At 39.7% G+C, this 19,066-nt stretch overlaps 1 protein-coding gene across 6 annotated transcripts in view; it reads left to right on the forward strand.

Moving 5' to 3' along the window:
* Positions 1-19,066, forward strand: part of USP45 (ubiquitin specific peptidase 45) — a 56,758-nt gene that overhangs the window by 34,889 nt on the left and 2,803 nt on the right. For 3 of the 6 annotated variants that reach the window (XM_063329892.1, XM_063329893.1, XM_063329894.1), the window contains 9 exons: positions 3,940-4,027; positions 8,097-8,178; positions 9,164-9,255; positions 10,215-10,325; positions 11,291-11,347; positions 12,703-12,846; positions 15,978-16,647; positions 18,305-18,402; positions 18,792-18,878. In XM_063329892.1, coding sequence (XP_063185962.1) covers positions 3,940-4,027; positions 8,097-8,178; positions 9,164-9,255; positions 10,215-10,325; positions 11,291-11,347; positions 12,703-12,846; positions 15,978-16,647; positions 18,305-18,402; positions 18,792-18,878 — 1,429 coding nt within the window. Of the gene's footprint in view, positions 1-3,939; positions 4,028-8,096; positions 8,179-9,163; positions 9,256-10,214; positions 10,326-11,290; positions 11,348-12,702; positions 12,847-15,977; positions 16,648-18,304; positions 18,403-18,791; positions 18,879-19,066 lie in introns of those variants that run through there. The other 3 variants (XM_063329895.1, XM_063329898.1, XM_063329899.1) reach the window with 3 other exon arrangements.

The following is a 19,066-nucleotide window of genomic DNA, read 5'->3' on the forward strand; positions in this document are numbered from 1 at the left end:
CTCCAGTTACATCCCAAAGTGCCTCCAGCGAGCAGTTCAAAACTGAGCCCCGTGTATCACAGTCCTGCCTGTAGCCCAGGGCTGCCATGCCCTAACTTGGCATCTTGACATCTTGCCCAGCTTTAAGTTTTACTCTTGTAGGCACGTTGCATGTCTGATGCATTTTCTGGTCGCCTTTAATTTCTCCCGTCCTCGGGCACAAATTTCTGAAGCAAACCTGAGCAGCTTTAGTGCATGAGTGGGAAAGAAACCTCACCTTCAGCAACACTATAGAAGAGCTGAAGAGCACGGCTGGGCAAGTAAGATTATTGTGCCTTCAAAAAATACGGATAACGTATTTACAGCTCAATGTACCTGTTAGCCAAAGCACACAGTCTGAGGCTGAAAATGAAAACTGGCTCAACAGGCGTTTAATAAAATTGAGTAACCAAGTAAGTGGTTGGTTTTTCTGGCTGCTCTGACAGTTTGAGAAAATTCCTATTTGAGCTCTGCTCAGCCAGTTGTCTCCTGTGCCAGATTTTGGAAGGGGTGCACATGGTTACGCCTGCATGTGCTCTTCCCAGTGTGCAGCGAGAGTCACAGCTGCCATTTCGTAGCGTTACTGGAAATGCAAAAAAAAAAACCCAAACACAACAACCCAGCCTTTCAAATCCCGTTTTAGATTAATTGGTCCAAGACTGTAAATTTCTACACTGAAAGGGTTATCAAACATTGGAACAGGCTGCCCAGGGAAGTGGTGGAATCGCCATACCTGGAAGTATTTAAAAGACACATAGATATGGTGCTGAGGGACATGGTTTAGTGGTGGTTTTGTCAGAGTTAGGTTGATGGTTGCACTCAGTGATCTTAAAGGTCCCTTCCAACCTAGGCAATTCTATGATTCTATAAAGGTCTAAAGGGTAACTTGCCTGGAAAGACAGGTATGGTTTGGCCAGTAATTTACAGTTAATGTAAGTAGAGATACGATAATAGTGACTATTTACACAGTCTCATTTGGGGTTGTGAAAAGCTGGAGGTCCAAATTGTTCACAAGAAGCCTTCTAGCTAGGGTTATTAAGGATAACACCCTAAGGATCTGTCCACGTATTCATAAGTGTATTTAGTAATTTCTGTGTAACCTATGCCTGCAAAATAGGATATTTAGAGTATATTTAGATGCCGTGAGTAGTGAAAAAAAGACATTTACAGTTTTTGAATGGCAGTGATTGAAACTGCTGAATGAACAGATGCAACGTTACCCCTGTGCAGTTGGCTAAAATTTCACTGGTGCAAATGGCAGCATAGCCTGAACCAGAGGTTTTTCCTCTTGTGATTTAAGATGCTCTGTGCAGTTGGGTAAAACATCACTGGTGCAGTTGGCTATAACATCACTGGTGCAAATGGCAGCATAGCTTGAAACAGAGGTTTTTCCTCTTCTGTTTTATGGGGCTCATGCGGATGCTGCTGATGGCCTTTTTGCAAGAATTGCCTTTCCTGTGGAGCCTTTGATTTTTGCGTGTCCTTTGCATGTAGTAATGTGTAAACAGTACAAACTCAGCCAGTGCCAGTGTCCCTTCTGCGTCCTTGGGCTGACTCGCAACCTGGCTCGTCTCCGCTGGTGCTGTGGCCAGACACCACGGAGGAGGACAGCTCGAAGGGCAGTGTAGTCTGAGAAGACAAGGGCGACACCAGATGTGTGTTTTCCAAGGCATGTAGACCCTTTTCCTTCAAGACTTTCAGTTTCTAGGGATGAAGAGTTTGGAAGTATGCAGATTATTATTATTATTATTTTAAGAAGCTGTTGCAGTCTTTGGTGACTTAGATCTTTAACCTGAGTAGCCAGTGTGTATTATTCTAGAAGGTGGGCTTGTAATCTGGGAATTTCAGATAGTCATCCAAAAGGTAGTGAGTGATGTTATCATTTATGCAGAGGTGGTATCTTTTTTGGTTGCAGCTTTAATGCTTTTTAGCTCATTAAGGATCTCAAAACCAAAGCAAAAACCCCTCCTTCATTCAATTTTATTTTAAAAAGGATAGCTGTGGCACATGGTTATACAAGAAGTGCTTATCACTCACCTCGTGAACAAAATCACAGGTCGACTGGAGAGCTGCATCCTCATGGCTTTCTCCTGTAGGTCATTTCACATGCTCAGCTCAAGATGCTGCTCGCTGCCATTTTGGGGACAGCCAGGGAAATCCCCATGGTGGGCTGCTGTGCAGGAACCTATTCTGGAGGACTTGGGGCTGCTTACGGATGTGGCACAGAAATCATACTTGAAAAAGTTTTACCAAGGGTTATAAAGTTTGGATGGGATGGACCACGCTATACCCCATCCCCTAAACCTGATTATTGTGAGAAAAGAGCATCGTATCTGGATTTTCTTTTTAATGCTGGCTATTTAGATTAGTAAAGGAAGCTAATGGTGATAGGAAATGTAGCGATATTAAATCACAGTAACAGTGTGGAGGCTTTATGATCTTCCATGGGTCGTCCAGATTACTTGTTCTGGTGCACTCAGAAATTGCAAAAAAGCTAAAATTTGTGATGCTTTTGTATTCAATATGCAGTGGGAGCAAAATACTTGCTGTACTTGGCTGTTACGATGGGTGAATCGGGAAGATTTCTTTGAATTAGTGCAGAAGACTTGTGAAATTTCCAGCCTCTGTCATCTCAGATGTTTCTTTGCTCTCAAAACCAACTGGGTATACAGCTCCTATAAGCAGCTTTGGGGGAAAAAATCAGACAGTGTGTACTCAATTTATTACCTGCTTTTGAAGACCTGGTAGCTTTTGGAATCTGGATTCAGATGTATTGTCTGAATCAAAGCAACTGTGAAGAGATTGTCTCGTTGAATTTGGGCTCTTTCCATTTTAGGTATGAAGCTGCATTTCGTTTGCTTTCGTTTGCGTATGTTTTAATAGGAATTTCAGATGTGAAGTATTGCAGTTTGTTAGACTGTAGAACAGGAGTTTGGATGTGGATGTGATATGAGTTGATAATTCATGATGCTGAAAGGTCCTTCTAAAACTTTACCAGAGTGACTCTTAGAAGAGTGATTAACTCTTCCTACCAAAACCCCCAAACCCTGTCTTTACTCATTAGCAGTGCTCTAGAATGGAAATCTTGTGTTTAGCGCATTTATCCCCAATATCTGTAACGTTAATTGAAGAAATGTAGCATAAATAAAAGGCTAATTGAATACAAAGTAAATTACATAGATCAGAATATCATATTACAACTTTCTCTCATGTTTTCTTAATAGCATTTGAAATCCATATGCTTATGTGATGCTACTTATTTTTAGCATGCTTACCATCTTACTTATTGACTGTTCACTCAGTAAGCTGCAGATTACTGGACTGATTGACTGTGGAGCCATTCAGAAGAGATGTTTAAGAAGAAAACATACTTCTGTTTAAGAAGTTAAGAAATTCTCATTTGGATTCTGACCTGCAGTTTTCCTTTGTTTGATGCACAACCTTGTGACTTCCCTTCCATTTCAAGATCATCTTTTCCCAATTCAGACTACAGTGCTGCTTCTGGTTTACTATTTACGGACTGTTTATATGCATTTGAGATTTCTTCTTGGTAGAGAGAAGGGTGAGACAGCAAGGCAGGTTCAGCACTTTGAAAATCTCCTGCATGACATTGGGACTGTTTGGTGATACGGAAGTACTGGTATAGTCTGTCACCAAAATGCTGCTAGCACGGATGAAACTTTACTGGCAAAACTGTATTTTACTCAAGCCATCCCTAATAGGGTCAAAATGCTACCCAAATGAAAGTGCAGCGTTGTTGGTGTAATTGCAAACACACCAGGAGCTTCCTAAAGCCCCATTAGATCCAGCAGGGATTGCACCTGTTTGTACCCTTGGCATCCAACAAGATGTCTGATGTAAACTTTCTCTCATTAAGCACCTCCCAGTGTAAATTTAAGTTCCTCGCTGCTTCTTTCGTAGGGCTCCTCGATTTAAGGGGTTCCAGCAGCAAGACAGCCAGGAGCTTCTGCACTATCTGTTGGATGCAATGAGGATTGAAGAAACAAAGGTAACGTCCTCGTGTATGTTTTTAAAGAACTTATTTGACTGTATGGTAAACTAGTCTTTGCTTCAGTGTTCTTCATGTTCCCTGTGTTTTAAAGATGTACTTAATGGAGTAGCAGTGGCTCGTTTGTTATCTTGGGAAAAACAATGACATTTTTGAAAGAGGATTTCATTATGTTCATGTTTATATAATAAAACTGCTGATTGGAATAACAGTTTGAGTTTCAGAAAGAGCATGGTAAGTAGATCATGATAAATTTAGGAATCTGAATTGTTTGCCTCTATTAAAAAAACAAAAGGACAAAAACCAGACTTCTGGGTCGTCAAGAAAGTAGAAGTAGAACCTCTAATGTAGCTGACAGTGGGCATTTTAGGGTAAAGCTTTGGGACAGAAATTAGCAGCTCCTAGCTGTGGGCCTGCCCATACTTTTGTATGAAATCTATTTAAATGAAAAAATTAGGACAAAACCAAAATACTGAAAAGTTTCTTATATCTCTTGAAAGTGTGAAGAACTACTTGTTTTATAAATAAGGTGCTGCTTTTCAGTATTTAAAATCTACATCCAAGTATGCCAAGTACATAAACTGTTATATTAAAAATGTCCCTGTGTGGTTTTTCTTGTGGTTTTTCTCATGGTTTTTTTTTGCTTCGTTATCTCTGGCTCCTGCATTGTTGAATACAAGGAAGTGTGCATTTGCTTGCTCAAACTGTTTTGACCATATCAGATTTCATCTGCTGGATTTAATAATCTTGGACCCTTCTTTTCAGATAATATTTTGGTAAATGGTGTTTTATAAGTCTCATCAAAAGGAGGGCCTTAAATCTCATACTGACCAGCATATTTCCTCTTCCCTCTTACTTAGTAACGGGACGAATGTCATGATCCTGAGCTGAATTATCTTGGAGATGAAACATAAAGCTGTGTCTGAGCCCAGTTCCTGGCACTAGACTAGCGCTGAACAAATCCCCATCCTACCACAATATCAATATATATTGGTCTTGGGAGCAATACACTTGGTCATAAGCAGAACTGAACTACAGGGAGAAAGAGCTAAACCTTGACTTTGTCATGCTTACAAAATTAGGTGTCGAACAGGGCATGCAACAGAAGCAGCCAACCTTAGTTAAAAACATTTGTCATGTTTTTGCAGTGGAGGGAAACTTTATTTTGTTGTTTATTGATTTTAATGTAATAAAAAGTGGAAACTGTATTTGCTCCACAAGTGAGGATTCACCAAAAGCGGGATTATTACGACGACTAAGCAGCTTCTCCAGTGGGTGATTCCACTTTGCCCTTAAGTCAATCCCCAGTTTCACCAGTGAACATGCTATCATTATGATAGCCTGCGTTTGTATTTGCCTTTTAAATAGTTTATTATTGGAGAGTGGTGACAGCTAGAGTAGCTAGCACAAGAGAGTAATGGAAGATGGTGAGAATTTTAAGTGACCTTTTGGGCACTATTCCTACTGTCCCCATCAGTGGGCAGGGAGAGGTTGCTCCCACCCTGCAATTACACCCCTCTGCTGCCTTAATGGTGCATTATCACAGAATCATAGAATGGTTAGAGTTGGAAGGGACCTTAAAGATCATCTGGTTCCAACCCCCTGCCATGGGCAGGGACACCTCCCACTAGACCAGGCTGCTCAAAGCCCCATCCAGCCTGGCCTTGAACACTTCCAGGGATGGGGCATCCACAACCTGCCTGGGCAGCCTGTGCCAGTGCCTAATCACCCTCACAGTAAAGAATTTCTTCCTAATATCTAATCTAAATCTACCCTCTTTCAGTTAAAACTATTACCCCGTGTCCTATCACTACACTCCCTGATAAAGAGTCCCTCCCCATCTCTCCTGTAGGCCCCCTTTAGGTACTGGAAGGCTGCTTTAAGGTCCAGAGACTCCTCCCGGAGTCTTCTCCTGGAGACTTCTCTTCTCCAGGCTGAACAACCCTAGCTCTGTGCAAACACGTCTTTATCACCTCGGGCTGCTCCACCACAGACAGTACTAGTAAAAGCTCTCAGTCTTTTTTTTCTTTAAACTTTATTTGATTATCCCGTGTTTCAGGTCTGTAGATGGCATGACAAAGGGCGAACGTCAGGCCTGTGGTGACCCGCAGGAGCCTGGCAGCTGCCCGGTGTCCTCCCCACCACAACGGCTCCTGCTGGGGACAGCCTGCCTGCAGCAACCTGCCTGCCACCGCAGCCCTGTGGTGGGGGTTACAGCCGCTAACCTTCCTCTTTCACGCTGCTTTTAAACTTTACTCTCGGAAGAGGGAACAGCCATTGAAAGGGCAGCCGGCTGCTTTGCCAGCCCCCTGCGAGAGAGCCGAACGTGGGGCCGTGCCTGCTTCCCTGTCCCTACCGCGATTAGGTTTTTTCAACCCCTAAGGGTTTTGATGACAAATACATATGATACATAATATGGCACTAGTTATGGGAACTGACAAAAAAAGCACATTCCACTTTTGCCTCCTCTCCATGGTTTTGTATCTCATACAAGGGCTTTCCAACACCAGCGTTGAACTTTTCCCTATCCCTGTTAAAAAAAGTTAGAAAGCGTGTATGTACACAAGTGGGTTTTTTTAAGATAAAAGCTTGTCAATACTACAATGAAGATGACATAGCGTCTGCTGTTTCCAGCAATGTGGGCCGGAGATGGTTTCACACCGGGGCCTGAAGTGGCTGAACCCTGCTGCTAATTGATTAATGTCTGCTGCCATTGTCCCCAGCGCCCTGCCCATTCAAAGACTATGTCTTTCTTTGACCTAAATAAATGGTTCAACGCGCTAATCCCAACAAAAGGGTTGCTTATGGCCCTAAACCCATTTATGGTGCTCGACTTCATGAATTACCTATTGATTAGTCCTTTTAGTATATTGTGGGCTTTAAGATGAACAAAGCTGAGCTCGGGGCAGCGGGAGTTAATTCACAAGCCAGGTCACATACTCATAAGGTGGGAGTATGACTTGGTCGGATGGGTGCCTGAACTGGAAACCGAACCTCCGACATAGCATAATATATGGCTTGCAAGTGTTATTTGCTGCCTGCAAACAAGAGTTATTTATGATTCTTTTCCTGTTAGGACACAGGGTTTGAGTTACTCGCAGAAGGTTTGATATCTCTGTCTGTCTCTAGGATGGTACTTCGCTCTAAGTGTGACTTCAGTGACACGTGTCACTGTAAATGTCATTTGCGCACTGACGTGAGGGAGTTGTACACGTTACTAGAGTTTGTGGATTAGAAAGCTGGTACGTTTTCCAGGAAAAAGGGAAGCAGGGGGCATGCAGGCTGTGGCGTTCCTTGGCCGCGGACCTGACGCTGCCTCTGGCTTCCCAGCCTGGGGAGGCCTGGGCTGAGCCGCCTTTGTGCCAGCCGGTGCGGTTCTGCTGCTGGAGTTCACCTCTCGGGAACACGGCACCTCCGTATCCCCTGGGGCAGCTGAGAAATAGCGGGGGGAGCACCCCCTGTTTGGAGGTGCAGCTACAGCTCACCTGTATGACATTTCTTCTTCCAAAAATGCCGGGTTTTAGGATTTTTTTTTTTTTTAAGCAAGTGTTGATGACGTTTATGTGGATTCATAAAAAGTTTTGTATCTCTCCTAAGGTTTTCTAACATAACTTTGAAATGCGCAGTGTTAGAAAGTAAACAGAAGTAATAAAAATACTGCCCAAACGCAGGCATTGAAGTCTGGCTATTGAAAGATACTTGGCTCCCTTCAAGTATTTTGTATCTTAGCAATTAGTAATAGTCCATTTTTCCTCAGCACTTCCCTCCCCAACAGTGGAAAAAATGGGAAGTATTTGTTCACTGCAAATCTTATAGTTTCTTGATAACCTCTCAAGTGCTCTACAACGGCTCCCTCTTTGAGGGGAGGAAATTTTTCAGTAGTCACCTACTAAAGTTAACCTCATGTAGCTTTGGCACTCTTAGTAACAACAGTCGTTTTAAAATATTAAATGATGCTTAATTTAATGAAGTAAGAGTAGATAAAATCTAATCATATATTATTAGTTTTCAGAATGTTTACACTTAAAATACTTGCTAAGCATTTTGTTTGTCTGTTTTTTAACTATAGCGTATACAAACTGGTATCTTAAAAGCATTTAATAATCCAACTACTAAGACGGCAGATGAAGAAACTAGAAGAAAAGTCAAAGGTATGCAACTCTTTATTGAATACTTTTAAAAATGCACAAGTTTTTAAATACCGTTTTCTTCAAAACTGGTTATTGCAAACAGCAATAACAAAGTACTGTAGTTACAAGACTTTTATTATGTATTATTCTAGTGCCACCTAGTGCATATCTAAAGGATAAAGAGTTTAGTATGTGCTGACTTGCATCTTTGTATCCAGGATGAAGTCTTCCCCTGTATTAATAATGCCTCTTGTAATGATAGGTAGAATTTAATTTTGTTCTCTAAAGTATTTGCTGCATCATCAGGTTTGTTGTATAGCCACAATCATTGTATCACTCAAGAGAGGCCACTTTCCATAAATAAAACTGATTTCTGTTAGCTGACTGATACCGCGAGCACTCTAAATATGATTGATTGCAAAGCCAAGATAGGACGCTGTTTCCAAAACAGCTGTTTTTTAATTAATTTGTATGTGTGTGTTTATGCAAAAGTTCTAATTTGGGGGATTTTGTTTTAATTAAAGTCTTAATAATGATTAAGCTGTTTGGAAAGTCGCCCTTTCCAAATCTGCAGCAGTTAAGGCATAGAGATGTATTAGAACAGGCTTTGGTCTCATGTTTTAGAGTTTTATGGTTTCAAAAATCGTTTAGAAAGGGTGACAACCTGTCTGCTACCCTAGTGTCTATATCAAGACAATACAATATTAAGTATTCAAAAGAAAACTGTGATTTTATTTAAAAGGCTTCTTCTTGAGAGATACAGTACTGTTATTCTGTTACAGTAGGTGGGGAAGGGAAGGATAACAGGGAATCATATCACTAAAATATTTTGAAATGTTGAGATAATACAGTATACGATGTATTAGTTATTGTATTGTGTTCAAAACATTTTGAATATGTTTAAAATTGTGCTTTCACAATAAATCCTCGAAAGAATTTTGTTGTACTTATAGTGTGGCATTGGATCTGTTATTTTTCACATTTAAAAAAGGCAATGTTTTTTCAGCATATGGAAGAGAGGGTGTGAAGATGAACTTCATAGATAGGATCTTTGTTGGTGAATTGACTAGCACTGTCATGTGTGAGGAATGTGAAAATGTAGGTATTCTGGAATTTGGTTTGATGTGGAATAGATCACATACTGGTTTGATTACGTTGTCTTGAAAGTATAAAATTGTATTGCCAATTTTATACTTGTTTGTTTGTAAAAGCAAGACTTTATTGAAAGTTTCTCATTTAAAATGATTTATTCCTTCTTTAAAGCATTATCCTCCGCAAACCTAAGAAGAGGGATCCTTTAAATTCAAAAAAGGATTCAAGTACTGGGCTTGATTTTACATCTAACTTACGGCTGGAGGTTCCAAATTCTATAATCATCCGTTTAACCCCCTGATTTTATTTGATATTTTTAAAACACCTGCCTATCTTAAGATGCAAATCCTCCTGCCTACTCTTCTGGGATATACCTGAAAATTGGGAATTGCTTACTTTGAATTAGCATGAGTGGGGAAATGCTAAAATTACTTTTTTTTACTTGAAGTGTTTTTGATAATTAACGTAATAACTCTAATGAACAGCATATTCCTTTCATAATTAATATTACTGACATTTCATCATAAATGCTTTCCATGATCCTTATAATTTTCTTTAACTTTGGAAGAGAAAAATCTTATTTGCATGACTTTTCTAATTGAATGTTACATTTGTGTTTGGTTTACAACATTATATTTCATATTATAGAGATTAAGTTAATCAATCAGCCTGAATAATTAAGCACAGTCCCGCAGTGCCAGGTAAACTTCCCTCTGTGTGATGTGCAGGTTACACTTCAATGTGCTACTAGTATCAATGAAGAACTTTTACAATATACAAAATAGAGGTTGTATGTATTTGGCGTGTCTCATTCATTTTTGCTGGATTCTTATATTCCGCCTGCAGAGGACTCAGGAATTTGCTCGCTGTAGCCCTTTGAGGAAGAGTTAAGCATTCGCTTTCCTTTGCCTGCGTTGGCAAAGATGTTTTTGACTAATGTTTGTTCATGCAAACTCACTCTTTAGGGGAACCCCTCTTGGAACATCGCTCATCAGGCAGTCATTCTTGTTACAGTAGTTTTGATCTCATTTATTGCTTTACTGGAACCCAAATCATGGCGAGTCCCTGCACAACAGGTAAAAATAAGGCCTACAGTCCATATCAAATATCGCAGGTGTAAGACAGGGTCACGGATGCAAGAGAAGGGCAATGATGACAGTAATTGAGGGCATGACTGTGTTCAGTAACTTACATGTACAATATGATTTTTAAATTTTTTTTTAAGGCCTTGTTTTTCAGTCTTTCCAGAGGCAAGATAAGTCAGTTTTGGAAGGAATTTGATAACGGCAAGGGAGAGAGCTTAAGTAACAGGCTTGGATGAGATGCTCTAGTCATAAAGGCACATGGGAAGTGCTGAGAGCGAAAGTCTTTAGGTACGATTTGCCAGATATTTCTAGTCTCAACTTAGATTTTTATATGGCTTATAGATGGCAAAATAAAACTTCAGCACAGAAAAGAAGGCTGGTTTTTTTTCAGTCCCCTTTTCCCCAGTAATTGGATTTATTTTAACAATTACTAGCGTATGTTATGGCATGAAAATTTCTAATAAAGCTTTTGGCTGTAACCAGGAAGCCTGACTTAATCTTTTCGGAGAGTGTCAGGTTAGAACCTGTCATCTAACTGTCATTAACCAGTCCTTGCTGCTTAACGGTGTACGAGGTCCAACGCTTGCACAGAAGCATCCAGGGTCAGGAAACTCTACAAATTAGCTTTCTGCAGAACCGTGCCATCTAGAAGGCCCACATACTTGAAAAGCTCAGAGAAACAGCACCGTACTTGCTTCTAGGTCCAGTTCATGCCCAGATGAATGGCTTTGCCCTTTGTGTCTGTGTGCCGAAATTTTCTGCAGTGTTAGAAAGAAAATCAGCGCTAACATAAAAAAAAAAAAGTTGTTTCTGGAAGTTCTTCATTGTAGTTTGATACATCTTGTAACTAATAAGCTTTTTATATAGTTTCTGATAACTATTTAAAAAAGGGAGCTATGTGCTAAACTCATATATTCCTCTTTGCATTTAATATGCATTTTCTCTTTTTCTTCAAGATTTCAACAGTAAAAGAACCTTTCATTGATCTTTCACTTCCTATAATAGAGGAGAGGGTAAGAAACGGAATATGTACTAAATAACTATTGCTTCCAGTGGATTATTTTTACATACCTTTATGAAAATGTTTATGGATATACACACAGTTTTGATTTCAAGCCTAAAAATGGATGCTTGTCCATAAATACGTGTACTGTCATACATCTGTTCATTATATAATTTTATTTATATATATAGACACACAATGTCATTAAGTCATTTTTAAATTAGTCCAAACTTGGAACAAAGGACCGTTGTAATTTACTGTATATGTAGGTCTGAGATTACCTTAATTTAGTAGTATTTTTAGTATATACTTATATGAATAGAATGATTATTTTTTTTTTTTTTAAGGTCCAGAAAGTTAGATTCTAGCATATTGGTTTGCATCTAGAGAACCTGAATCATTGGGCTGAAGCGTACCTATGGGATGAGACAGTGTAAAAATGGCTAGACTTCGAATATCTTTATTCTGGTGTTTTTGGCATTTCACAGAATGCCTCCAATAGCTGTGGAGGAACTGTGTTGCTTTGGAGACATATACTCTGCTTTTGCAGGACTTGGGGTTTTCATTGGAGAGTAGGGGGGGTGAGTTGGGGGTGGTTCTTCCCCCATCCTGCGTATATTCATGTCTATTTAAGGGAGAGTATTTAACGTAATATTTAATCCCATATAAAATGTACTTGTCTCCCAACACCAGTTTTGCTCATCATAAATTCTTCTTCTCCATTGCTGCATTGAGTGCTGATGTCTGTGGGAGCTGAAGCTTTAGGAACATTTTGAGTATTTGGGCCCCTGTGCTTCCCGGCTCACACGTGTAACACGGGAACTTCACGGGCTCTTTTTGAGAGCAAGAGATCTGCTGGCTTTCAGCAATCGCAGCACTTACTTGAGGACATGCATTATTTTATGGTTGTCTCTTTCCTTTACAGTCTAGATACACCGCTGCCATTAATGTGATGGGGGCTGTGCAGCAGCTCCTTCATCACCTCTCAAGGTGGTAGGCTGCACGAGGGTCTGACATATGGGGAGCGATGTCCCCTTTGATAAATTCACATCTCGTACAGCTCCGCATGTGTTTATACAATACTAGAATAGATTATTTGGTATGTATTCTCTACAGGAACTCTGTATCATTCCTGTTTCTTGTGGCTCTCAGTTGATCCTTCAACGATGTTGACAGTGTGTTTATGATAAATAAAATTAGAAAGTAGTCCTATCTTGTAATTCAGGGGCCAGTTAATTGGATATAGGTAGGTTACTATTTTCTAAAGCGAAGGAAAACCCCCACATACTTTCATCTTTTATGTAGGTTGCAAAGGAATACAAAATTGGCGTATTTCCTTTCCTAATTTCCTGTCTAATTTCCTAGGTTGCAAAACCTGTGCCTTTGGGAAGAACAGGTAAAGGTAAAAGCGTACAAGAGGCAGATCTTGCTCAGTATAACTGTTCTTCTATCACTGCACTGAATAATCAACCCAAAGTTGTCAAGAAACACACTTTAACAAAAGATAAGGTAAGAACTCAAATACTCGCACTAACCAGTCATCTTGAGTTTATTCTGAAATTTCTAGGGTTACAGGGGTAGGAATTTTGACATCTATCAATGAAGGTATTTTGGTATACATAAAGCTGACATAGACTTGTTTTAAAATATTTAGGTCATTATTAGAGGTGTGAGAAAGGACAGTCATTGGGAACCACTTAGTTTTCAGTTACGGGGTTTTTTTTTAAAGGAAAAAAAAAATCTGCAAGTTAATTTTGATTCACGTTGCTTTTGGTTTTGTTGACTGCTTTTCTTCTGGTGCCCTCATAGTTTGTTCCTGGTTGCAATCACAAGAACTGTTAAGTAATGCTGGCTCAGAGAGCAGGCAGGTCTGCGTTAGTGCTGTCCCAGGGATTAGCTGGTAGCGGGTGCAACAAAAATAGTACAGCCAGCAGAGACTCTGGGGGACCGAGATGATGGTTTCCGTGATCCGCTTGGCCTTCAGCAGCCCGAGGGCTGGGGAGCTGGGTTCAGCCCCTCTCCAGTGCAGCCTCCTCGGCTGTATGGTTCTTCCTGATGGTAGTAAAAGGGTTCTGCAAACACGCCAGCCTAACAAAAGGGATTATTGGTACGTATTAGTGCTTAGAGATTAAAAGAAGTATGTAGTAATAACTGTGCACATATATTACTGTTAATGAAGCGTGAGAAAGGCTCTCATTGTCATTATTGTCGTATAATGTCATTATATGTCATATACGGTCATAATTCTTTTTTTTAATAAGCCTTATCATCGATATAGGGTTATGTGGCCAATTACAATCTTAATAATAGAGTTAATACTGATACATAAAACACAATTACTAAAACGTTTTCAAAATTAAGAAAATAAAATATAGTATGGATTCAATAAACTAGATTATACAGACTAAAGGAAGCAACAGCTCTGCTTTCAATAAAAATGGATAGAGTGACCTATGAAGTATGTCTGTCTAATTGGTGAGGTTTTGTGATCCTCTTTGCCCCCTCCATCTTTTCAGACACGTATTTATCATTATTTTAGTCTCTTTTTTTTTTTTAATTATTTCAGTGTAATATAACTGTTCTGCAGTAAAACTTCTAATCCAAAACAAGCAATTGTTGAATTCAGTCAGCGTTTGTTGATGTTCTGTGACTTCAGTTCATTTTCTAAGCTTGCTTGTGAAAATGGGGGCTGTCCCGTGGGTGGTTTTGTAGGCAACGGAGTACCTGAATGCTCCTTGTTTGGCTTTTCTCTTGAAATGGGGAGCTTCACAATTTTAATAATTTTTTGACTGCTGTTTACATAGTACCTGTCAACACCAGCAGTAATTTCAGACAAGCTCCTCTCCCTCTCCTCTACGTATAAAGCAAGCTTAACTGAGACAAGAAATTGTCCTAATGGAGAATAGTTTTGGGGGGTTCTAATTATTTTTATTGGTTTTTTTTTTTCCTTTTTTGATAAACTGTTCACTTGCTTACAAGTTTAAGGACTTGAATTACAAAGTCACGCATTTAGTGTAGGTTTAAACCCTGCTTAAGAAAATATTCAGGAATATTTTTTGTCTTTCACGTAGACTTCATTTGGAGTTAAGTTCTTGCTTAAAGTTTAAAACTGAGTATGTGCTTGAGGAGTCTTCATGAATTGAGTCTATGGTATATATTTAAGGGATAGACTGAAAAAAGTTCAGTGCCTGCAAGTCAGGCAGTTCCCTGTAGTGCCTAGCATTTTGGTACCCGTGACCTGGAGTGGGATCCAAAACAAAACCAGTCCAGAAACCCCCTCTACCAAATAAGAAGCTACCTAACGAGAGTCAGGAGGAACTGCTAAACACAAAGCCGTGTCTAAAGTTACGCGCTCGCTGCAGTGTAGGCACAGGATCAGGTGTGCAGATGGCTATTTCCCTCCACGTAGGTTCCCTGTTATGGAAGCAACCCGTGAAAGTTAGTTTCTGTAGTTAGCTCCGTGAGAGCACTGATGTGAGCTTAACTCCTCCTGTATGTCACTTTGTTTGTTTAAACATACTTCATTAATGCCAAGAAGTGGAAGATGTGAGTGCGCAGAGCTCCTGGTGCTCAGAGGGCATTATGAGCCTTATTTTAGGAACGTGCCTAGACTATAGGTTATGAGATCGTGGCAATTTTAGATTTTTGTACCTGGTATCTGAGTGAGCCCTACTGAAGGGGTCTGTGCCCTGTTGGGGACCATAAAACCTCTCCTGAATCAGGTTCCAACACACTAAATGCACCTGAAGAAAAAATAAAACAGAATAACCATATAAAATACTGATAGGAGCAGAGAATGAGACAGAGGTAGAAACAGGACGTGATAGAAACAAAGGAAAGGATGGAAAGAAGAAGGTGCAGACACTGATTGTTGTAGGAGATAAGGACCAAAACTCGAACTGTTGTGGTGAATGAGAGGATTCCCGCTGGCATCACTGGAATTTTGATCCAACTCAGATAAAGGAAAAAGCAAAAGGGGAAGGAAAGTTGCTAATTTCTCCTGGGAAAAAGGCAAACAAAAGAAAGAAGTAAAAGAATCATGAACACTTACAAATCACCTAAAATTATGGCAGCTTTGGTTTTTTTTAGTCTGTAGTAGCAGTTTTCTGTGGCAGCAAGGTTTTTTTTTCTTCTTACAATCTTGATAAAATACAAAAAAATCAACTTCAGATAACATACAAATTAGCAAACATACTACTAAGGATGTTTTATTTAATTCTAAGACAAGTGCCTACAAGGTGAGTTGAATGTTCTCCTGGAGGAGCTAAGGCCTTCGACGGGAGGCTGAGGGACAAGCTTAAACTTGAGAACCTTTTAGAAGCTTAAGTTAGATTAAGAGAATACCACTCCAAATGTGCCATCCCCAGCTGCCACGAAGTGAATGTAATTAGTTGTGGGAAGTATTGATCTCACAGTAAGTATAATGCTCTTAGCCAGCTAGGGTGTAGGTTTCTGATCCTAAATTGGTTTAAAAAGATCTTAAGGAGAGATCAACTAGCTTAAACGTGAGAGATGAAGAATATAAAAACAATAGGTTTAATTTGCTTTGAATTTGTTATGTTTCAAAACCTATGTTAGACCACAGTTCTGTTTTTTGTTTCTCCCCTATATTACTGAAATAATAATGCCATAATTTACAGAATCAATTGAACCAGGAGAGACGGCTTGCCAGAAAAGCCGCCTCTAATGAAGAGGAAAGAAGTCCCATTATCATGCAGGAAAAAACCAAAAAGCTTGAGCTGGAAGGTAGCTCTGGCGTCCTGTACTCCAAAGACGCGAGCGCTGACTCTGCCGTAAATGGAAGTCAGACGGAAGGCAGTGAGAAGGAAGCCAGCCGCTCGGAAAGCAGCTTCGATGCAGACAGTGAAGCCTCAGAAAGCGAAAGTGCTTCCAAGCAAACAGCGTTCAGCCTGTCCAGCAACGTGTCTGGTTTGCACGTCAACCATGGAAATGCTAAAATGCCGCCCAACAAACCAAGTGATGGTAACGATGAGATGATTTCCAGTGCCATATCCAAACTCAGTTTCTGCGATACTATAAATGAAGATAAAAAAATGAGCCGCGGGGATTCAGCATTAGGTTTATCGAATAATTCCGTGTTCTCAGTAGACAAATCCCCGCCGTCCCAAAACCCTCAAAACGCTTTTCAGACGCTTTCCCAAAGCTACATAACTAGCTCAAAGGAATGTTCTGTTCAGTCCTGCCTTTACCAGTTCACCTCTGTAGAGCTCCTAATGGGGAACAACAAGCTTCTATGTGAGAGCTGCACGGAAAGGAAACAGAAGTATCAGAAGAAAACAAACTCCACAGGTAAAGTGCTTGTATCTGTCTGGACACTACAAAATTGCCTCTCAAAACCTGCAGTTTCATTGCTCCAGCACGGGCCTCCCCCTTGTGGATAAAGAGAAAATGCCTCCCCAGGTAGAACTTGCTCGTAACAACTTTAAAGTTCATCCTGCGAAGGCAACAAGACTAAATCTTATATTAGAACGTAAGCATAGATGCAACTTAGAATTTATTTTGCATCTTTATTTTATCCAAGATAAGTAATTTAATGACGACCACAAACTGAATAGGCTCATCGTTATTAATCTTTGCTGCTGTTTCTGTTCTTTGCAATCCCAGAACCTTTGAAATAAATGCTGTATTTTTCAGCTCTAGCAACTTACATAATTGGGGAAGTCATGTAATTAAGTAAGAGGGGCAAAAAATGACACTTGAAGAGGAAAGAAAAACTTACAAAGATTTGTAAAAATGGAGATGAGGGAGAACTACCTTCTTGTGATGACGTTTTCCTCAATGTTTGTATAGCCCAAGCAGACCATTAGGGTTCACTGAGTAAGAAAAACAATTTAAATATAACGAAAAATAAACTTTTAAAAAGGACTGGAGGATTTTTTTTTTAATGTGTAGTAATTCAGAAAGATTAAAAAAAAATTAAGCTCTCCTGATTATTTATAAATAGAATACAAAGGGAAGTCTTACAGTAACAAAAAATTGCCTCTTTGCTGTGCGTTTATAGATGTCTGGAGAGATACAGGTTAAGCATGGGTAAATTCAGAAAAATTAATCTAAAAAACCTATTTTATAATCATTCATTCATCATTATTGGTCTGCGAGTAAGTGCTATATAAGTCATATTTTGGTTCCATGGGCACAGTGAAAAATGGAAAATCAGTTCATAATTAATAATTAATTTTTGCCTTCTAAAACAAAAGATTTAAGAAGTCACCTACTTGAAACGCTCCATTCTACCTGAAATGAAATATTTACCCTTGGACATGCATAAAACCAGTACATTAATTAATTATTCAGGGAAGGAAATGCTTTTACTGTAGAGCTAGCCACTGAGCTATTTTTGGTAGGAGCCCCGGATTCAGTTCCCTCTGCAGCACGGGGGGATCGGAGCCCACGTTCCCCAGTCCTGCGTGCTGAAGCCAGCAGATTGAGGCATCCTGAAGTAGACACCCCCCCTCAGGCCCTTCTCTTAAATAAGCACAAAGCATCTAGTCATTCAGAAAGAACTGAAGAATGTAAAATTAATCTCTATCTTAGCCGTTAGGACATTAGCATAGATGAAGAGACCTGCGCCTTCCCTTTCTTGTTCCAGTGATCATCCATTTATTTTGGGTGAGGTGGTTTTAACAGGAAAGTTGGGTGCTATAGTAACAGGCAATGTAGGTATCTCAGCGTGCAAGCTGACCTAGATAGCGTACATGCTTCCAACTTTTGATCTGATTTGCGCAGGACAGGTTAAAATAATGCTCGGATTTGGCAGGTGATGTTTATTAAAAACAAGAAAAATGAGAACAAAAAATTTCTGTTGCTACACAAAATTTCCCTTGGATTTTATACAACATGTACAAATTAATTGCAACGTAGATCTGTTCTAACAGATGTTTAAAAAATTCTTAAATTCTGTGTGACTGCCCCACTTTACAAATTATTTTGGTATTCATAAATACAGAAAAGAAAATGGACGGTGTCTACACAAATGCCCGGAAACAGCTGCTGATTTCTTCAGTTCCTGCTATTCTTATTCTCCATCTGAAAAGATTCCACCAGGTAAAAGGCCAAAACCCTCTTGTCTATTCCTCTGCCTCACCGGTGGACGAGCAGTTCTTTTTAAGTGTCATTGTGCGTACCGATATTTGCTGTTTACATGGAGAACTGGTAGAACCACTATTTGAAACATGCTTGTGGGTTTTTTTTTGACTGCCTGTTACCTTCAAGAGCGCATTTAGGCAGTATCCAGGGAAACCTCTTACGTGTCCATCATGCTTATGTGTAGCAGGCGCTGTATTGAAAACATAACAAAGAATGTTTAAATGTTACAATCTTATTCTTGCTTTTGGTTTCTTTTAATGGTATAGCAACGCACCTTAGCTTTAAAAATCTTCCTAGTAAAAATAATTATTTGACGGTCTGGTTTTTTTTCTTCTTTTCTTTTGAAGGCTGGTTTGAGTCTACGGAAAGTAAATAGGCATGTGGATTTCCCCCTGATTTTAGACTTGGCACCATTTTGTTCCGCATCTTGTAAGGTACCCCTTTCAAATCTTTATTTTTATTGTCCTTCAACGGGTTGTTGTCCTGAGCACACGTTAAACTGGATGATGATGATGAAGGTGATGAGGATTACTATTTCTTCCTTTCCTAGAGAAATTAGAGTGAATGTTTTCAAATAGTATCCCGAGATCAGAACTGTAACTAATTGAAGTTCCATTCATAT

The sequence above is a fragment of the Chroicocephalus ridibundus genome, chromosome 3 (assembly GCF_963924245.1).
Source record: "Chroicocephalus ridibundus chromosome 3, bChrRid1.1, whole genome shotgun sequence".
NCBI classification, from domain to species: Eukaryota; Metazoa; Chordata; class Aves; order Charadriiformes; family Laridae; genus Chroicocephalus; species Chroicocephalus ridibundus.